The sequence below is a fragment of the Carlito syrichta genome, unplaced genomic scaffold, assembly GCF_000164805.1.
Source record: "Carlito syrichta isolate Samal-C Ts95f unplaced genomic scaffold, Tarsius_syrichta-2.0.1 Scaffold315184, whole genome shotgun sequence".
In the NCBI taxonomy this organism is placed as follows: Eukaryota; Metazoa; Chordata; class Mammalia; order Primates; family Tarsiidae; genus Carlito; species Carlito syrichta.
Genome location: NW_007259280.1, coordinates 23206 through 43516, shown reverse-complemented (window position 1 = coordinate 43516; position 20311 = coordinate 23206). Strand labels below are relative to the sequence as shown.

Genomic DNA, 20311 nt, shown 5'->3' with positions numbered 1-20311 from the left:
CGCCCGGCTGATTTTTTTGATTTATGTAGAGATGAGGTCTTGCTGCCCAGGCGGGTCTCGAACCCATGGGCTCAGGCAATCCACTCACCTCAGCCTCCCAAAGGCGCGGGATTACAGGCTGAGCCACCGAGCCCGGCTCTTTTCTTTTTTTTTCTTTTTGAAGTTGGAGTCTCACTCTATTGCCCAGGCTGGAGAGTGGTGGGCATGCTCACTGGCCCTTTACCGAAAAAGTTTGCTGACCCCTGATTTAGACTTTTAACATCTAATGTGATTGTTAATATGGTTGGGTTTAGGCCTATTACTTTATTGTTTTCTTTTTTGTTTGTTTTTTTCTTTTCTCCTGCCCTGCCTTCTTTTGGATTTTTGTTAGTATTTCATTTTAATTTATCCAGTGGATTTTGTTTTTCCTCTTCTTGAGTCAGTTATCCACTAGATATATTTCTTTGTATTTTTTAAGTGGTTGCTCTAGGTATTATAATATCTAGACTTTTTCAATAATAATCGAGGGATTTACAATATCTAGCCTTTCCACTTAATATTATACTATTTCATAGTGGTGATGATAAAATTTTGCAGTCATATACATGTACTCTCCTTTCATCTCACTGCACTGATTTTATTCCTGTAGTTATGTCTTTGTACCTTGAAAACTGCATCAATGTTAGAATTTTTGCTTTTAAAAGTAAAATAATACATGTTTTTAATAAGACTTAAAGGAAAATAAGTGTTATCATCTCTTTTTACTCTTCATTTCTGAAGAGTACAATTTCCATCTAGTCATTTCTCTTTAGTCCAAAGAACTTCCTTTAGTATTTATTGGACATCAGGTCTGCTGGTGATGAGTTCTTTTAGTTTTCCTTCATCTGGACGTGTCCTCACTTCTCATGCATTCCTGAAGGAATATTTTTCAATGAATATGGAATTCTGGGTTATTGTTCTTTTCTTTTAGCACTTTAAAAATATTATTCCATTGTCTTCTGGCATAGCATGCGGTATATCATGATGATAGTCTCTGGTGATCATTTCTGATGAGAAATCTTCAGAAATTTGAATCATTGTTCCACTTGAACTTAGCTACCATATCTTGGGTCTTGTTTACCTTACCTTGCATAGTCTCTGATATATAGTAGGCAACCAATAAATGTTTATTACATTGAATTTATTTTTATTGCATTAAGTTTTTAGTGTTTTTTGAGATTAGATAGGCTCATTTAGGTTCCATTTTGGCAGGATCTAAATTGCTCAATAGGTGTTATTGCTGTTAACTTTATAATACCAGATATTTGACTAGACCCAAATAGCCAGACCAAAAAAAGCCATGGATTACCCATTTTCTCAAACAAGTCTCTTTCTTCTATTTTTCTTTGGTGACTTGGGTTTCTTTCCATGTGAAAGGAAAATTGGAGGCAGCAGATTTTTCAAAGGTTTTTTTTCCTCCCCTTGTTTTGCATAGATACTGACCACCATTTTATAAATAATGAATAAAGGACTCCCAGAAAGAAATGAGCCAAAATGTGATCTAGACAGGTCTATTTTATAACATTACATTTGATGTTTACTATCTACAGAGAGAATTAAATACAGCAGAGATTTCCTGTTAAAGCTTTCAAGTGTTTCCATCTGCAGAAAAAAACCAGACTTTCTGCCTGATCATCCCATTGTACTTCAAAAACCAGTAAGTAGTGTTCTAATTTTGTATTATAATATTGTAGTCCAAAAATTTGTCTTTAACATTTTCATTGGACTCTACCTCTAGATTTTAAACTTGCTTTTGCAAAATACAAGTAATTCAGAAAACTACAAAATTATAAAAGGAAAAGATAGCCAATTATTATAAAATGATTACCAGTCTACTCAAGAAATAGAATGGAAAAGTTGCATTTTGTTTAAGAAATAGTATTTAATTAAAAGGTTATGAAAATATTGTCCCATATTCTAAAAGTTCTATTTTGTTTCTCAGTAAGGTCTATAATCTACCTAGAATTGGTTTTGATGATGTATTGGTCAAGTTTTACTTTTTTCTGCAAGGATATCCATTCATTTTAGCAATATTTATTGAAAAGATTGTCCTCTGACCCTTTTGTGGCAATATATGCATGGTCTGTTAGTGGGCTCTCTATTCTGTTCAGTTAGCTTTTTTTATGCAGTAAAATAGGTCATCCCACTTATTTTTCTTCAGCATGTCTTTGCTAGTCTTAGCCCTTTATATGTGTATGTTATCCTATCAAATTCTGTCTCAATAAATACATAAAATATATCTTTTAGGATATTCATTGGAAAGAACATGAGTTTTGATATCAGGCTTGGGTTCAAATTGTAGCTCCATTCTCTATGCTGGTAGTCCAAACTTGAACAAGTTACTTAACCTCATTGAGCCTCAGTTTTCAATTGAAGCTAAGGATGATCATCTCTAGTTGTTAGAATTAGTAAAATAATGTGTGAGAGCGCTTAGTATGGTACTGTCTCTAATTATGCAAATGATTAGTAAATGATTTCCCTCAAAAGTAAGTACTTTTGACTGGAAGTTGACTTTCTGTTAGAGTTTTTATAAACATATATATATATAGGTAAAGGCAATTTAATTCTCTTAAAATGAGACTCAAAATATAGGTATGTTGAGAACAGCTCTAATGTAAGATTTATACTGCTATTCTTTGTCTCCATTTTGGGGATTCTTATCCTTTAGTATTCATAGAATTTTTTTTTCAATTGTAATTTTTAAAAAAGTTATGTTGTTCACAGTTTATATTAATATTTATTAATTTAAACTCTCTAACTTATAGACCTCTAGGCAATTTTTCTTTTAAAATTAAAGGAGCAATTAAAGCTTTTTTTCATAATAATTATCATACAGGAATATTTAATGAGGAAAAATGTACTTGAGGATATTTGAATTTTTGCACCTGTTCAGAGATCTCAGGGACATTTAATCCTTGGTCTAGAATAAATATAAACTTCAATGATATACAATTTAGTCACTTTTTCATTTGTAGACTTTCCACCTTTAATAACATTTCGTTGTGTAAATAAAAATTTGACACATTTATTGCAAACTTATACATTAGAATTAAGTTTACTTTTGATTTACACATTACATTTTTTAAAGCTAGGTACCACAGAAACAGAACAGCAGGTTTGGAATACACTTTAATATATTTAAAATGAATTGCACATATTTTTAAACACACAAGAACTAACAATTCCAGTTACTTTAATGGTTTCTGTAACAACATGCATCTATATCTGTAAGTACTTGTTAAGTTCACAGTATTTGGTTTGATAAGATAATTAATAAAAACAGTATTCAATCAATTGATACTAACTCTTTTATATTACAGGAGAACAACCAAAGTTTTAAGTAGCATTTTAAGAACAGATGAATTTGAAGATAAAGAATTATTCATTTTATATTTTGGACACCTGCAAATAAAGTGGATCTACTAACAGTAACTGTAATGGACTGTGACTATTCAATTTATTTTTAATTTTGATGGTTGACTATTTAGCCTCTCTTAAAATGAGAAAGATATTTTAAACTATAAAGAATTTTTTAATCAGTTTCAGTTTTGTAGGCAGTTTCCTATATAAATTGAGAAGTACCCTGGAAAGTAGAAATTTGGTTAGTGAAGGGAGAAAACTGTATTTATAATTTGCATGCTACTTGGAATATTTTTCTTTTCATCACTTGTAATAATGAAATGGAAATGTAAGCTGTAAAGATTCTCAGATATACAGTATTTACTATAGTGTATATATGGTACATAATTTCTTGTTGCTTTTGTTTGTTTCCCACTGATTTCATGCCAGCTCATGAAAAGATCATTACAATCTCTCCAGAGGCTTAGAATGATCCAGGATGTTCAATGCATAGTTCTCAGTGACGAGAAGGATAATTTTTTAATAGGCATCTCTTTTTAAATAAATAATTGGTCTCTAAGTTTTGATACTAATCTTGTCTTAGATACACAATTATTAGCAGAGATTGATAATTTGGAAGCAATGGTAGCGAATGAAACCGAAGGTGAAAAACATCTGTGATTTATTTCACCAATCAGACCATATGAATTGTAGTTCAGCAACTGCAAAATAACTGATATTTTCATTTTCAAAAGAGGAAAAATTTAGACATTTGCAAATAATTGAGGTGCATTAATTTTCACTTGTTTAATTTCTTTTAACAAGAACATGTATGGATGAAGAATTTTGGCGTTTAAAGTTTATAATTCCCAGACATTTTATATAATAAATCTGCAGCATGTCACCCTGAATTTACCATTGTAAAAAAATTTTAAAAAGTTTGTTCCAGCATGCTGTCAAAAAAAAATTGCTGATATAAAGGTAAGTGTAAACTCTTCTCACTCCCATTCTCTCAGTTCCCAGGTCTGTTGGCAAGGCATTCAAGGCTATCATTTGGCAGAAAGTTTGTTTCACTGAATTGTGAACTTCTAAAACTAGTACCTATTTCTTCACTGGTTTTGGGGCTTGTTACCCAGATTCAAGCTTTTAGTCCATAATAAACTTTCCTCCTTGGTCTTTCAGTACCCTTAATAAGCTTGTTCCCCAGTAAACTGGATTTTTAAAAATAGAAAACAACTATTAACCATAAATGTATTGCTTATTTTAAAATAAGATATTTATACTTAGGGTTCAGTTTTCTCATGTTTTAACCCTACTATTTTCCTTTTATACTATAGGTTCTTGTGTATATATGCGTGTGTGTGTGTGTGTGTGTGTGTGTGTGTGTGTGTGTGAATACACATATACACACATTCACATACACTCAACTCATAAACATACACAGAAATATATATATATATATAATTTGTATAAGAACTGGGGTCAGAATTACCATATAATTAAATTGGTTTGCCTTATTATTTGCCTATTCTGAAGTATTATTTATTCTAGCTTAAAAAATGTGATAGAACTTATTCTAATTTAGAATCCAGAGAGCACTTAGCACTGTTGCTGAGGGCAGAACCCTTTTAAAGTCGTACTACTATGCTACTTTGCAAACTGCATTATACCTAAAAGACTTAATATGGTTTTTGAATTGGATACTTGAATGGACCAACAAAAGCAATGTTTTGAATGGCTACAATTTGTATTTTCAAAACCACTTATAACCAACATTTTCAAGAGTTTGTATGTCAAGATTCCTTAGGTTTTAAAGCCTTTTATCCTTTCTTAGTACATACAATCAGAGTAAGACTGCAAAAACTATTTTATCTATTTGCCTTTGTACATATGTATAACTTGTTTGAATAATCATTGTACATCTCCATTAATGTTCTTTGCTTTGTCTATAAATTAAGAGTTGAGCCAGGTGTTGTTTCATAGTGCTTGTCACCCTTAGAGTTGACCAGAGACACAAACATACACACACATACTCAAATGTATATGTGTGCATAATATGACAAAATTTACTATTTATTTCTTTAATTATTCTTTAATTTTATTTGGATGGAATGAGGACTGAGAGTATATAATAGTATTGGTAAAAGTGTAAAAGTTGATGTTTCATAAATTAATTTTAAAGAATATTTTAGATCAAGTTCTATATTTAAGAAATAAAATTTTAGCACAACTTTCCTCTTATTCCTGACATTTTCAACAGTGAGAAAAAAATACAGGAAAATTTTACCTGACAATTTTTTCGAGACTTGTGGTTTTGAAGGAATTTGGACTACAGAATAACTTGGTAACACATTTTTATATGTATTCTATTTTCATTAGCCAGGTTTATAACTGGAACAGCAGAGACTTTTATTATCAAAAATATTTTTAAAAGGTACATAGTTTTAATTATCCTACTGTTGAAACTGGAAAATAAATGTCTTCTGCCTAGTACTTTTCCTACTATTTTATGACTTCCTTAAAGTTTTGTGTTGGTTTTCTGTCTTCTATTGTTCACTTAGATTAAAATTTTTGTTTTTAAAGTATTTTGGAATCCTATGTAAATGTAAATGTCTATTTATTATAAGAAAGTTAGTATCAGAATCATGTACATAAAATTTAAACCATTTTCTCTATCCTTTTCTTGATATGCTTAACTTACAAATACTTTTAATGACAATAAATGACATAATGATGTTATATTACAGAATGGTATTCTAACTTTCCCCAGAATTGTTTGCTCATGAAAAACCAATTATAACCTGAAAGATGGATAGAGATACATCCTATAGGTTACAGCTAAGCTTGTTTTATGCCAATGTATAACTTTTAAAGTAAAGAGAATACTCACAAGACCATGAGTTGGGGATGGAATAGACATTATTGAAGAATAAGCTTCATTCATAGAAAGTCTGGTTACTTAAATATCACAAAACACTGATTTAACCCTTAATAGTATATGACAGTTTACCAAATCTGTCCTATGAAGTAATGTTCAAAAGTTCTCTCACTTTAAATCTTTTTCTGTATAATAACACATTCTTTTTCACAATATTATTCCTTTATGCATATGCTTTTTTTAACATATTAGGATTTTGTCACTAAATTTTTTGGGTTGGTTACAATGTAGCAAAGCAATTAGCATCAAATATTGAGAATAATAGTGAACTTTGAAAATTGAGCTAAAATTCACATGAATGTATGATAAAGTTATAGAATACATTTTAAAAGAGTACACTCAGAGTAAATATATTAAACAGAGGTGTACAGTAGATTAACAATCACAGAGAATTTTCCAATCAACATTTTAGATAAGAACACTTTTTTAACACTTGGAACCATAACAAAAATGTCTAGCAACATCTAGTTGTTATTCAGGATCCACCATGAAGCTATAAAGAGAAAAAACATTTTTTAAAATAATGAAAATAACTTCTAGGGCAAAGAAAGTTCAAGGCACATCATTCATAAGGAGACCAACTCTCTCACCTTTAGTCTGCATAATTACTTTCTAGCCACCATTTCCTGATGATTGAGCCAAAATTGAATTCTTCCTGTGCAGTTATTATTTGTACCATATTGTTTGGCACTTTGTTGTAAAATATTTTCTCATATGTGAATAAAGCTTGTCTTGGCAACAAGATTATAAATGCCCTAAAGATAAAATCATGTTCTTCTTGTTTTAATCTACACAATACTGGTGGTATTAGATTATAAGTAATATTATTTAAAACTATTTATAACCTATTACAAATAGGTTATAGTATAGATTATAAATAATATTTTAGCATATATATAGTAAAATTTGACATATTTATCTGAATGAATAGAAATATCTCAAAGACAAACTTACGGCAAAGAAGTATGATTGGTAAATCACTATGAAAAACAGATAAATGAACAGGATTAAAATTTGCTTTCAAATCTATTTAATTTGTTGGCAATAGCACCTTACTTTCTTGTTAACCTCTTTTCTCATAATCATAGGCCTTTCTGCCCTACAGACCTGAGTTCTTAAACTCTTTCTGTCTGGGTGATTTATGATGGCTAATGGACCTGGGCTACTATATTTCAGTGTGTCTTATTTGAATGATTGTTATTTGAATGTTCATAGGAATATATTTTGGTTTGTATTTTCATATCGGGATGCAGTTTGGCTTAGTTGCTTTATTTGTTTAGATGTACCTTAGATAACCCACTTAGTAATTTTAACAAAAAGGCAATCTTATCAGAAATCATAATTTGTGAGTTAAATTGGAAATACAAACCTACTCTTCCTGTGTGTCTAAATGTAATAGCGGCTTTTTTTCTTTCACATTTTAAATTTTGGTCTAAATATGTGCAGCATTAGAACAATTAAAACATTTTTAATTGTTTTTCTTTTAATCTTCATAACTGTTGTAACAAAATACACAAAACTGGTTATTAAAAATATTATTAGAAGTCACATGCATTAAAACCCATAAAAAAATTTATATGCTAATTTTAGTTTGCTGGAATGTGTCGGCTGTTGTAACTATAAAACTTTCACTTTATTTAAAACATTTTTTATTTTAGATTCAGGGGGTACACATGTGTATTTGTTACATGGACATATTGTGTAGTGGTGGGGATTGGGTCTCAGGTGGCTCATTCCCCAGATAGTGAACATTGTGCCCTGTAAAACTTTCACTTTAAAATAGAGTTGGGTACCCCAATAAATGTTATAATCTTATTTGAGATGGGTTTTTAGATTTTATTAGAAATTAAATCTAACTTTTTGTTCTATCAAATTTCAATGATCATTGTTGATATTAGATGTAATATGAAAATTAATGAAAAATAGGGCAGCAATTAAAAGGCATTAAATTGTATTTGATCTGGGCTCAGAGACCAAGAATTGATCCAGTTTCATTTGCACTCAGGAATTTTTGTGTTTTTTCTTCTTTTTTTGAGTCAGAGTCTCGCTCTGTTACCAAGACTGGAGTGCAGTGGTACGCTTATGGCCACTGCAGCCTCGACCTGCTGGGCTCAGGCGATCCTTCCGCCTCAATCTTTCAAGTAGCTGGAACTACAAGTGTGTGCTACTATGCCAGGATAATTTTTTTTCCTGGCTATTTAAAAAATTTATTGTAGAGATAAGATCTTATCAAGTTGATCAAGCTGGTCTCAAACCCCTAGTGTTGAGAGGCGTGAGCCAAAGTGCTGGGAGGCGTGAGCCAAAGTGCTGGGAGGTGTGAGCCAGTGTGCCCTGCTGTACTCAGTTTTTCTCTCTAAATTGAGAAATGCTCTGAGAGAAAAAGTAACATAATGTGCATACCATTAACACTAGTAGTGCATAGAAAGTTAATCCAAGACAATTATGAAGTAAAGTTGGCCCAGAAAACTCTATCAGGTTACTTCACATTTCATTTCTTGCTATAGCATTCCCCCTCCCTCCCACCCTACTGATAACTTGTTAGCCTCCTTTCTGTCCTCTTTTTTCTACTCTATTTTTATTCAGGTGTTTTCTTCCTGGAAAGGTTCAAGCCACTAATAAGAGCAAACTTTGTTCTTTTTTTTTTTACACATTGTGAAACCAGTGGTGTCAGGATTGGGAGAGTTGAAAATGAAAATGATGGCAGACACAAAGATTACAAGGGTCAGGGCTTCTTGGAATTTTCATGACTGATAATGTCAAAAGTCATTATTCATTCATTTAGGAAATAATTGTTTCTTTGTGCCATACATTTTACTAATACTGTATCAGGGCAGGGAATGTGAAGATGTAGATGTGAAAATAGGATGTGGATCTCACTTTCCTGCATTCTGTGTTCAATACGACAGCCATCATTTTACAGAAGTTGTGTTCTAGGACTTTTCTTCCCATTGATGACAGATTGTTCCAGCCTGGCATAATAGTTAAGCTAAAACTTTCCTGGATAAAGTGAAAGTAATCACTGAAGTCTTTTCCTTAACCTGTGCTACTGCTCTCTCACCTGCACCTATCTCAGGGTATGGTGCATCCTAATTTATACTGCATGAGTCAAATTGTGAACCATGCAAAATTTCAACCATATTCATGGATTTCCTATTTGGGGATTAAATTTGAGCTATATTGCAAGAAAAGTTCTACTGTTCTCTGGGTCAGACAAAACTGTCTTTAAGATCTGAAGTGAATATATAACTAGAGCTCAGGCTGAGACTGTGAATCAGTCAACCTGATCTCTCTTGTCTGCTCACCCAGCTTTAATTCCAGAATTTACTTTTTCACCTTCCATTTGTTCCCCCAATTCATCAAAATCTACCCTAATTTTAAATTCCTACCACTCTATTAAAATTGTTCACTCGAACAGTGACCTTGTCAAATCCAATTTCCAGTCCCATTCTCTTTAGTCACTTTCTCTCCGCCTCCCCTGGAGGCTGTATCCTTGCATTTTACTCCTCTTTTTGTTTCCTTGATACTCCACGACTATGATCCTTCTGGCTCTGATTGGTTCCCCTCCTTCTCCTTAATAGAAGAGGCTTTTCTCCTTCTACCAGCCTTTTAAAGAAAGACATCTCCCCAGGTTTCTCTTAGATATTTTGTTCTTAGCTACATACTATCTTACCAATCCCCGGCTTCAACCATCTTGCTGTGGTTAACTCTTGAAAGTTGCATCAACAAATGGAGTCCCCAACTCTCTGGCTAGTTCCTGGTTTAGGTGTTTTTCTTCCCTGGCCTAGATTATTGCCCTCCTGGTTAATCTCTCTCCTCTCCATGGCATCACTTTTCTCCCTCCTGTCAGTTATTACTGATTAGACCATATTTTCACCCCTCTCTAAAACCTTCAGTTACCCCAAAGTACTGTTCTCATCCTCATTATGATATTCTTAACCTCATTTTTCACTCTCCTCTTAGCGATTCCTTTACATCAATAAACCAAACACGTTCACACTTCTTGCATTTGTTCATGTCTATCTAGAATTTACCAAAGTACCCTTCCTCTCCATCTTATCCAGATCTCATCTTTTAAGGCCCATATCAAAAGTCATTTTTTGTACAAATTATTAGATTAAAGAAATAATCACTTCTCTAAGTCCACAAAACAATGATTACTTCTAATGGTAATTACTATTTTATGCCCTGAGCTGGAGTTTTGTCTGCAAATATTTGTCTTTGCAAACATTTTGTTAAGCTGGGTAGAAAGCACTTTATGGGTAGGGATTGTGTTTTTACTTTGTACCATTTCTTGCTCCCAACAAGTGCTTTTTCAGAATTGGTGCTCAATCAGTGCTAGTAAATAGACCAAGCACCCCAGTAACCCCCACACAGTGCCTAGCACATACTAATATTCAGTAAATAAATATTTAATCAGTAATTGGATGGATGAGTAGATGATCAGATGAATTTTGATTCTCGATTGTATTAAATAAGCTTTGACTAGGCCAGACTTCTTAGACAACTTTATGTCAGATTTCTCTCTTTCCCCATTCTCCTTTCTATCAATTATAAATCCATTTTAATAGCTATTTATAGTAAAAATGTTTCTAACATAATTCTAATTTCCAGTTTATGGGTCACTTATTCCAAATTGTATTCAATAAACTTAAACTAAATTGCAACATGGTGAAACATTTGAATAATTTTTTGAAATATCATTATTTGACTTGCACTTCCAGTTTGTTAAAATGATCAGCAAGTGACTAATAGTAGGCTCAGTATAGCCAGGAATACCAACAGGGTCAACTGAGGACTAAGCACAATACAACAAATATACAGATATTTTATTTCTTTCCCCACCCCTAAATTGTAAGAGATGTAAGGAGGTAATAAGGAGAGCACCATGATGAAGAATGTGAGGGGGGAGAAGGACATACTGTTTTTTAAGATGCAAAAGATAATAAACAGGCACATAGAACCCAGGATAATTACCAGGAACTAGCATGGTAGATGTGAGTTCTGGAGTTTCCAAGAAATCCACGTTACTTCTTTGGAATGTCTTGCTATAATTTGTCTGCAGGTGGCTGTATAAACAATTATAGGTTAAGGCTGTGCATTTTAATTTACAATCTTCCTAAGCAGAGTGTAGCAGAGATCAAACTCAATCTAGATGGCAAGGTTTTGGATGATTTGGATTAAGTAAGTACCTGAATACAGACTTCTTTTTGTTGTTGTTTAGCCTTAAGAAAAAACTCAGGAATGATTTAATAATTATTATCAGAAACCTTTAAAAAGAAATCTTAAAACAGGAGAACATTACATCTCTACAGAAGATAAAACAATAGAAGTTTGACTTTAATTGCAGCAAGATGTTTAAACAGAAGAGAGTAGTATTTTGGCTGTCAGGATGTTGAAAACCAGGATAGCTAAGAAGACAGACTATACATTTTCCACTGCTAGAGAATAAAATAAATTTTTTGGGAAAAAATCTATCTTTAAGGTATAGGCCTAGAAGCACAGAATTAATTAAGTTGCTTTGTTCCCTTCTATGACTGAAATAACTTTTGTCATTATGTCTTCATTATAGCACAAAGTGTCTTTAAAATAGCCAAAAAAAAAATTTTTAGATGAAATCTGTATCAATTAAATTTCTAGTATTCTATTATTAATACTTCCATTACCATATTTAACATACTAAACATGAACTTACTCAGAGAGTCATATTTTCTGTGCTATTTTAAACCATCTGGAATCTTTTATATAATCTCTGACTAGCAAAAATTTCCTTCATCCCATTTTATTATTTTTATTTATTTATTTATTTTTTGAGTTGGAGTCTCACTCTGTAGCCCAGACTGGAGTGCAGTGGCCGCTCCCGGCCACCGCAGCCTCCACCCGCTGGGCTCCAGTGATCCTTCCGCCTCAGCCTTCCGAGTAGCCGGAATTACAGGCATGCGCTACCATGCCCGGCTGATTTTTTGATTTATTGTAGAGATGAGGTCTCGCCAAGTTGCCCAGGCGGGTCTCGAACCTGCAGGCTCAGGTAATCCACTCACCTCAGCCTCCCAAAGCGTGGGATTACAGGCTGAGCCACCGAGTCCGGCTCCTTTCATCCCATTTTTAAAAATTATATATTGGTTATTTACCAGTATTCATTTCAATTTCAAAGAAGTTAATTTGTTTTTCATCTTTGCCAATGTCTTGAATTTCCCCTTTATTTGCAGTATTTAAGGACATTTACAAGGTGTTGGGCTATGATGATCTTAACCATTATATGAAGTTTTATTATAAATTAAGATAACCATAGAGCTTATCTTATGAAAAAAATTAGGAAGTAAAGCTTTTTCTCTACTCCTTTTTCTGCATCCTTTGTCTCCATCCTGACCACTACCCTCACCTGCCTTAGACAACTATAACCCCTATCTAAATTTTATGTGAAAACACCAGTAAAATGGTAAGACTCAAAGTGGGATCATTACTAAAAGTATTTGTGTTTCTCAAAGGAAGTGATTCCTAATCCATGAAATACATGTTTTTTAAGTGTAGGATTGAGGGTAATGGGCAAATGGGACAGATTTTAAGGTGAGGTAAATGGAATGAAACTTTTCTACAAATCTTAAATTACACCATGTATAGTGCCACTTCCCTGGCTTCACAGAAAATTAGTCATGCTCACAACTTACCTATTCCACACACTGCTGTTCTCCCAGAACTCATAAATCATGTAGCGAGATTCATTTGAAAGCTTCTGTATAGAAATACTGAAATGAAAAAAAAAGTATATAATTAGCTACTGGAAATTAAAGAAGCAAACTAATTTTTTGAATCATCTGTACACATGGTATGAAAGGGTCTCATCCATTCATATTGGAAAAAAACCTATGTTGCCTGCATGAAAATCAAACAGGTTTGTCAAGAATTAATTCACTCAGTAGGTCTGTCTGGCATAAAATATTTTTAGTTTTCTGTTTTGGCATCATGGAAAAAAGTCTCAGTTTATTGTAGACATTGTAAGTATAACTTTTTGTAAAATGTTATTAATTCATTCAAAAATATTTATTGAGCTTCAGCTGTGTCATAGTTCAGAAAAATGTGAGTGTATGCTACCTGCCTTTGTCCTCACATATAGCTTTTTGGATTGGTCCTGTCAACCACCATAGCTTTGCCCACTTCTTAGTTTTACCTCATCCCTACATTGACAGGTTTTGCTTGGGGTCCTGCCCTATGCCATTTGGACCGCTTGGGCCACACTGCTGTTATACAAGTGACTCCCATTTTGCCCATCCCTTAATGATCCTCTTTCTCTTTGTCACACCCCAATTTTGTCTCTGGGCCAAGTTTGAGAGCCCACACTTTGGTCATAATTGAAGTTTTTTGTTTTTGTTTTTTAATTTACAACTTGGGGAAGATAGGTTTGTTCCTTTACAGTCCTTTTGGATAGCCTGAAGGCGACTAAGAGCCTATATCATATGTTTTGGAGGAGTGAAGAGAAGAGGCTGATTGAAAAGACAGGTTGAGGTAAAGACTAGATTTAATCCAGTAATAGTGAGGAGCCACTGAAGGACTTAAGGAAGGGAGAATAACATGGTTATTGTATGGAGAGCATGCAAAACAATGAAAAGGTAGTGAAATATACCTTAGGTGAGAAATGATAAGGATTCAAATTAATATTTAAACAGGAATAAAGAGAGAACAGATTCATAAACTTGAGTGGGAGACAAAAATTCCTTTAAAAACATAATTACAAAAGTACAACTTGTGCAGCCTAATGGTTCACAATATAGACATATTTGAAAGCAAAATGAGGAATTAGAAAATAAGAATTAACAGAGAACTTGTAAAATAGTTAATGTAGATTTAGGGTTTACCTAGGTGTGACCAGCAGGTGGCAGTAACTACACAAAAATTTATTTTTTTTTCTTCAGCTCTTTGTAAATGTTTTTAGAGTCTGGTTCATTACAGTATGATGTAACAAATGTTGTTAGCTCAACATCAGATTTTCTGTGAAAAGGTTAACTATGGAATCATAGGAGTTGGATAGAAAGTGGAATTTGTGATTTTCTAATCCCAGGAGTTCACGAATAGGCTTTTTAGGCTTCCTTGAAATCCCAGAAACAATCTGCAAATGTGCATATATGTTTTTTCCATAGGAAGATAATCCATATCTTCCATCATAATCTCAGAGGGGTTTGTAATCCCCAAACAAAACCTAACAGTGTAATGAACAAATTACAATCCATGTATTTTCTTTAGGATAAGATTTAAAATACTCAGCCCAGCATTTTCATTAACTGCTTCTTGCAAACTAATTTATTTGTATTACTTATTACATTAAAAGTCTACTTATCCAGCTATTTGAACCCTTCATTTTTCAAACTAGCCACAAGACCCTAAGAAATTCATAAAATTTTAAAGTAATGCTCAAGCTTTTAAAGGATTTAAAAGGGACATCACAATGTGAAATGATAGCAGTTTAAAGTATGGCCCAACAGACCATCCACTATTTGTTGTTGTTGTTTAAATGTGAACAATTTGTCTTTGTGTTGTTGTTCTTTTACAGATGTGGGGTACAATTCAGGGTTAGGCATACAAATGTGTGTCATGCACGGTACCCTTGTTGATGAGGTATGCCCCTCCTTCCCCTGGCAGTTTCCCTCAACTGCCAATCCCACCCCCCTTTCCCCTGGCAGTTTCCCTCTACTGCCAATCCCTTTCTTATAGTATTAAGATAATTGTTCAAGGTCCGCTTATGAGTGAGAACATACCATCCACTATTTGTTAGCTGTGTCACTTTGGGCCCATTAATCAACCTCAGTGTTCTCATCTGCAAAATGTGGTAATAATAGTACTATGAGGATTAAATATGGTGTTGCATGTCGAATGCTTAACCTAGTACTTGGCATATTTGTGTGTGTGTGTGCGTGTGCGTGTGTTTGTGTGTGTGTGTGTGTGTGTTTAATTAGTAGTTAGCCCAAGAGCTTAAAGAAAATTATCACTTTCATTGGGTGAATAGCTATGAAACCTAAGCTTTAAGAGTGTCAAAGCTAAGAAGTAAAAAAGGAACAGGGGTGAGGGGGCAAACCAGAAAAGAAACTGAGGGAAAAGTGGACATATCCATAAAAACAATAAGATGTAGCAAGCTAACTTAATAATATAAGCACTAATAATAGTGATGGTGATGATGATTTCTAACATGTGTTGCTCTGTTCCAGGCCCCAGTTTAAGTATTTTACATGGATTAAGTCATTTTACCTTCACAGCTCCTCTGGGTGTCATGGGGCTAACACTGTCTATTGCCTCCTCAACTGCTGCTCTCCTCTTGCCAACAGGACCCTGCCATTGTTCAGTTTGCAATGTACCCAATCGATGTGCCAATTAGTGCTGGACTGAGACTGTCATGACATTCTTATTCCCCTCCATGGGACACTTGTTTCCTAATGTCCCCCGTAGCCAGGAATGGCCCTGTGACTTGAGTTCTGGCCAAGGAGATGCAGAGGGAATTATGCTGGGAAGCAGAGGCAACAAACCTTTGCATCCTTAGGATCAGATAGATGAGAGCTTGCTGGGACTGCACCTTTCTCTTACTTCCCGACTGTAGGCCATCTGGTGAAGACCCAGATGGCAGAGCTGCAAGGCAGATCTGGGGTCTTTGAATGACAACATTAAACTAGAAGTAATCTTGAGATTGCTACCTCCAGTCTTCTTGTCAATATGAGACTATTACTATGCTTTCTCTAGACTGCAGTTGCAAGCATTCCTATCTCATATGGGTAGATGCTATTGTTTTCTCCATTTATTTTTCCCCCATTACTTATGGATTTGTGGATCAGAAAACTGGGGAATAGAGAGGCTAAATGACTATCCAAGGTCACACAGCTAGTAGTGAGTAAACTATGCTTTGAATTTAGGCATTTGGGCTCCGAGAGCTGCACTCTGGCAAAGAGCAGGAAACCTACAAAAGGTGATAAGAAGCTCTGTGATAACTGAGCACAGATTTTGTCCCAAAGGGACAGGGGTGAAAATGCTGACCCAAATTGCTTTATGGACTTGGTGCTTTCAAAAGGCCAAACAGACCAATATAGGGCAATGACATTTAAGGACATTGATATTTGAGACTCTATGATACAGATAATGATGTTTATGCAATGATGACACTGAGACAGAAAGAAAAGGTCAACTATGAAATAATTTTTACAAAGCTTTATGTTAGCAATTGCTAAACAGCTTAGGGCTTGAATGATAAGCTTTCAATTATTTGTAAACTTAAAACTGCACAATACACCACTGATCTGTTGTTTATTTGACTCTACTAACCAAGAACGACCTCTATCTTTCTCCTTGACATCTTTATACTTCCTGTGATACTTAACACTCACTGGTGGAAGCAAGAGTTCTTTGGCTAAGCTGTTTCTGGGTGCAGTCCCTGAGACCTTCAGCCCTGAGCTTGAGGAGACCTTGAATATATTCCTGGCAACTGGAAAATGTGTCAGTGAAATGGCTTTGAATGGAAAAGCATGTGGCTCAGGAACAGCTGGTGTTAAAGCTTTTACCTGAGGCAACCATCCATAATAGATAGGACCCTCCCTCTTGGCTTCTTCCTTCCCCGTGTACATGTCCTACTTAGCCCACAAGGCCTATGAAACACAACAGGAGAGACAGTCCTCACATATCTCCATACTGAACTCTGGCCACTAATTTATTTCATCTGTAGAAATACTGATAAATAATGAAATGGGTCAATGTGCCATCATTAGTTGTTTTTTTTTTCATTCCATTTTAGTTCTTAAAATGTCTCAGGGTTGATTCTTACAATGCAATCCCACATTTATGTTACCTAGGCCCTTGACATGGAATTTTGAACACATTCAAGTTCTAGAATTTTATAGCAGAGAGTGACTGTAGAAATCATTTATTCTATTTAACGGCTATGCCCAGAATGTGGCTTTAATTACTCTCTTACCTTCATGAATGAGTATCCTATTTCCCCAACTAGATTCTATGATCCTTGAAAGCAGAAACTACTCTCTCATTCTCCAATGTCAAGGATGGTTTTGAGAACATGCTGTGTATACTGCATATATTCAACTAGTACCTCCCCATGCCTAACACAGAAATTAATGAACTCTCGTCATTACAAAATAAGTGAAGAATCATATCAAATGATGTGTGTGCATGTGTTATATACATGGGTCCACATGATCTGCTTGAGTTTTTCACTAACTTAACTCTTTTTAACTCATTTAACTACTATGACAAATCCTCTGCCAGTTCCCATTTCTAAGCCTCCTAATCATCAAATACTCAGGGGGCAAAAACTTCTCTTATTCAGTGACTTGAATTTAAGAATCTGTTGTAATTAGAACAGCATGGATATTGTCTATATTACCTCTGGTTAGCCACAGAAAATCCAGAAAACTCTAACTTAAGGTTGACAAAACATTGGCAAGAAGAAACACTCAGATAAACTTGTGTTGTTTTTTTTTTTAACTCAGTTGAACTTGTTTCTTTTCTAAGCTGGATATAGTATGTGTCTCTGATGATTGCTGTGAAGATTACCTAAGAAAATGGGTGCAAAATGCCCACTCTTGTTAGTCCTCAATAATATCTATCTTATTTTATGGGAGAATTTTGTGTCTAGGCATAGTGAGGCTAAGTTAAACATTAAGAGAGAAAAACCTACCAAAACTCTGATATTCACAGTGCTCTACTTTCTCAGCAATGCACCAGGCGATTGTGCTGGTCACATTGAGCCATGACTGATGGCATAAGTGGCATTTGATTGTTTATCAATTGATACCAGCAGAACATTGAATTGATTAAATGGTACAACTGAAAAATTGAATTTAGACAGACTTCCTGGCACAGCACCTATTCTACATATATTCCATCTGTGTGTAGTGATTTTCTGCTGTTCATTCCATCTGATATAGTCTATGTTTGGATAATTCCAACAAAAGAAAGAAATTTGCTGAAATATCAGCAATAAGAAGTGAATAAACAACAACCAGTGAATGAAGAAACAAACCAGTCTTGCAAAGGAAAAAGAGAGGCTGAGAGTCTATTTATCTCAGAAAGAAGACACTCTCCTTCTCTTTCCTTCACAGTAGGAGCTGATGGAGCAATTTCTTGTGGTTGAGAGAACAGAGTTTGCAGCAGGCAGCACAAATCTACTTACTCTCTTACTCTCCCACAGCCTGTTTTCCTTTCCCTAGGGCCGTTCCAGTAGCCCAAGGTCACTTTCCCAACACACCTTACTGTTTCTGAATCTTACAAAATAAACTTTTTGTGCCCTTTTCATAAATGTAAAACATCCAATCAATCCCTGGAGATTGTGGTGCACTGAAATAGACTTTATTTTCTTTTTATCCTCACTAAAAAGAACTTACTAAGCTCTACTTTGGGACATTTATACTGTGAAAGGTATATATAGGATTCTTTTTGCATTTTTAAAATATTCAATTTTATTTTTAAATGAGTAGGCTTTTAAAAACTATATAAATTCCTACCTTTGCAAATCTCTCTTGAGTCACTGAACTAAAACGACTAAAGTGGGATTTTGATTTGTGCCCTTCTGAGCCTGGCATGAAGTTGAATAACAATAATCATGGAAGCACAGCATTTCCTGTGCTCCTGTTACAAAGACAATACTGGACACCAAGCAAGTACTATACTCATGCTCTAGAGAGGAAGTCAGCCAGTTGGACAATAAGGAAGCAACAGTAAATGCAGCAGTGACCCCAGCTCGTTTCATGGTCTTCAGTGGACAGGAGACATTGTGTTGAGCACTGTACATGAGCTATTTCTCACACATATCTTATGAGGTTCCTGATGAGAAAACTGTGACTTAGAACTGATGAAGGTCTTTTGCAAAACCACACAGCTAGTAAAAGCCCACGTGTAATTCCAGAGTCAGACTTCTCAGATGAAGAAGGATTCTGCTGGGGTATGAAAAAATATCATCGCTGAGAGGAAAAGCAAAGCTTCCCAGAGACATGAAGTAAATGTTTATGTACACACATGTACACACACACACACACACACACACACACACACACACACACACACACACACACCTGCTAAAAACTTTCCCAAAGCAGTATTTGCTTTAAACAAGCTCACAAGGTAGAGTTAGATTTGACTGTGGATGTTTTCTAAAAGCAGATGAATTTGGGGCTGGGCTCTGAACTTGAGGTAGAGCATGGGCTAGTGGAGATCTGAAGCTGAATGTACAATTTTGGGATGGAGAATAGCTAGCTTGAGGCAGTGGTAGGAATGGACAGATTCTGCTGGAAAATACCTGTGCATAAAGGAGGCAGAGGTTTCAGGTGGGAAAGAATGAATGACAGCAGTGATCTGGATTCCTGAGTCTGTTGGACGGATAAACAGGACAAACCTCTAGCACTTGATAAGATACTCATCAGAGAGCTACTGCAGGTTCCTAATGAAAGGAATTCTATGGTTATTGTTTCTGGAAGATTATTATTGTAGTTGTTTATTGGACTGGTTGCAGATAAAAATTGAAGATGAGGAATAGTAGTCTGAGATAATAGAAGCTTGAGCCAGGTGGTAGTCACGAAAGAGAAAAGGAAATAGCTCTTTTTTTTCTTTCCTTCCTTCCTTCCTTCCTTTTTTTTAAATGACCAATACCTGAAGGCATGACTTCAGGGGTCTCTGCAATTTCAAAATGGCTGAACCAGTTATTAGTCCATAGGGTGAACTGCCAAAGGAGCAATCACAGCTAGATATCCTTGAGTTGGAGCCTTGTCTACTAGAGACGATTTTAAAGCAGAGTGTGGGCTGCCTGGATGCAAAAATAGGAATTTCAATCTCCTCTTGTCATTCAAGTTGTTCTCTCCATTTTATTTTGCTTGGTGCCCCTAATGATCAAAGAACACAGGGTCCCAGGATCAAAGATAAAACATCCAGTTAAAGGCTGCCAGCATCACCCAGAGGCCTGGAATTCTCTGTATAACTTGACATGAGGGTTCTCAAATGCCTGTCTTCTAGACCCCCAGCCTCATCTACCGCACCCTC

At 34.8% G+C, this 20311-nt stretch overlaps 1 protein-coding gene and 1 long non-coding RNA gene across 2 annotated transcripts in view; one reads left to right on the top strand and one right to left on the bottom strand.

Moving 5' to 3' along the window:
• The first annotated feature begins 1565 nt into the window (after nt 1-1565).
• LOC110594412 lies at nt 1566-3751 on the top strand. The gene is made up of 2 exons (XR_002481242.1): nt 1566-1675; nt 3339-3751. It is a non-coding gene; the product is annotated as an uncharacterized LOC110594412 (long non-coding RNA).
• LOC103275037 (N-terminal EF-hand calcium-binding protein 1-like) overlaps nt 2976-20311 on the bottom strand; it is a 36731-nt gene continuing 19395 nt past the window's right edge. Inside the window, exons 4-6 of the mRNA XM_008072450.2 lie at nt 12961-13038; nt 11270-11361; nt 2976-6788 (exon numbers count right to left, since the gene is read on the bottom strand). Coding sequence (XP_008070641.1) covers nt 6760-6788; nt 11270-11361; nt 12961-13038 — 199 coding nt within the window. The 3' untranslated portion in view covers nt 2976-6759. The remainder of the gene's footprint in view (nt 6789-11269; nt 11362-12960; nt 13039-20311) is intronic.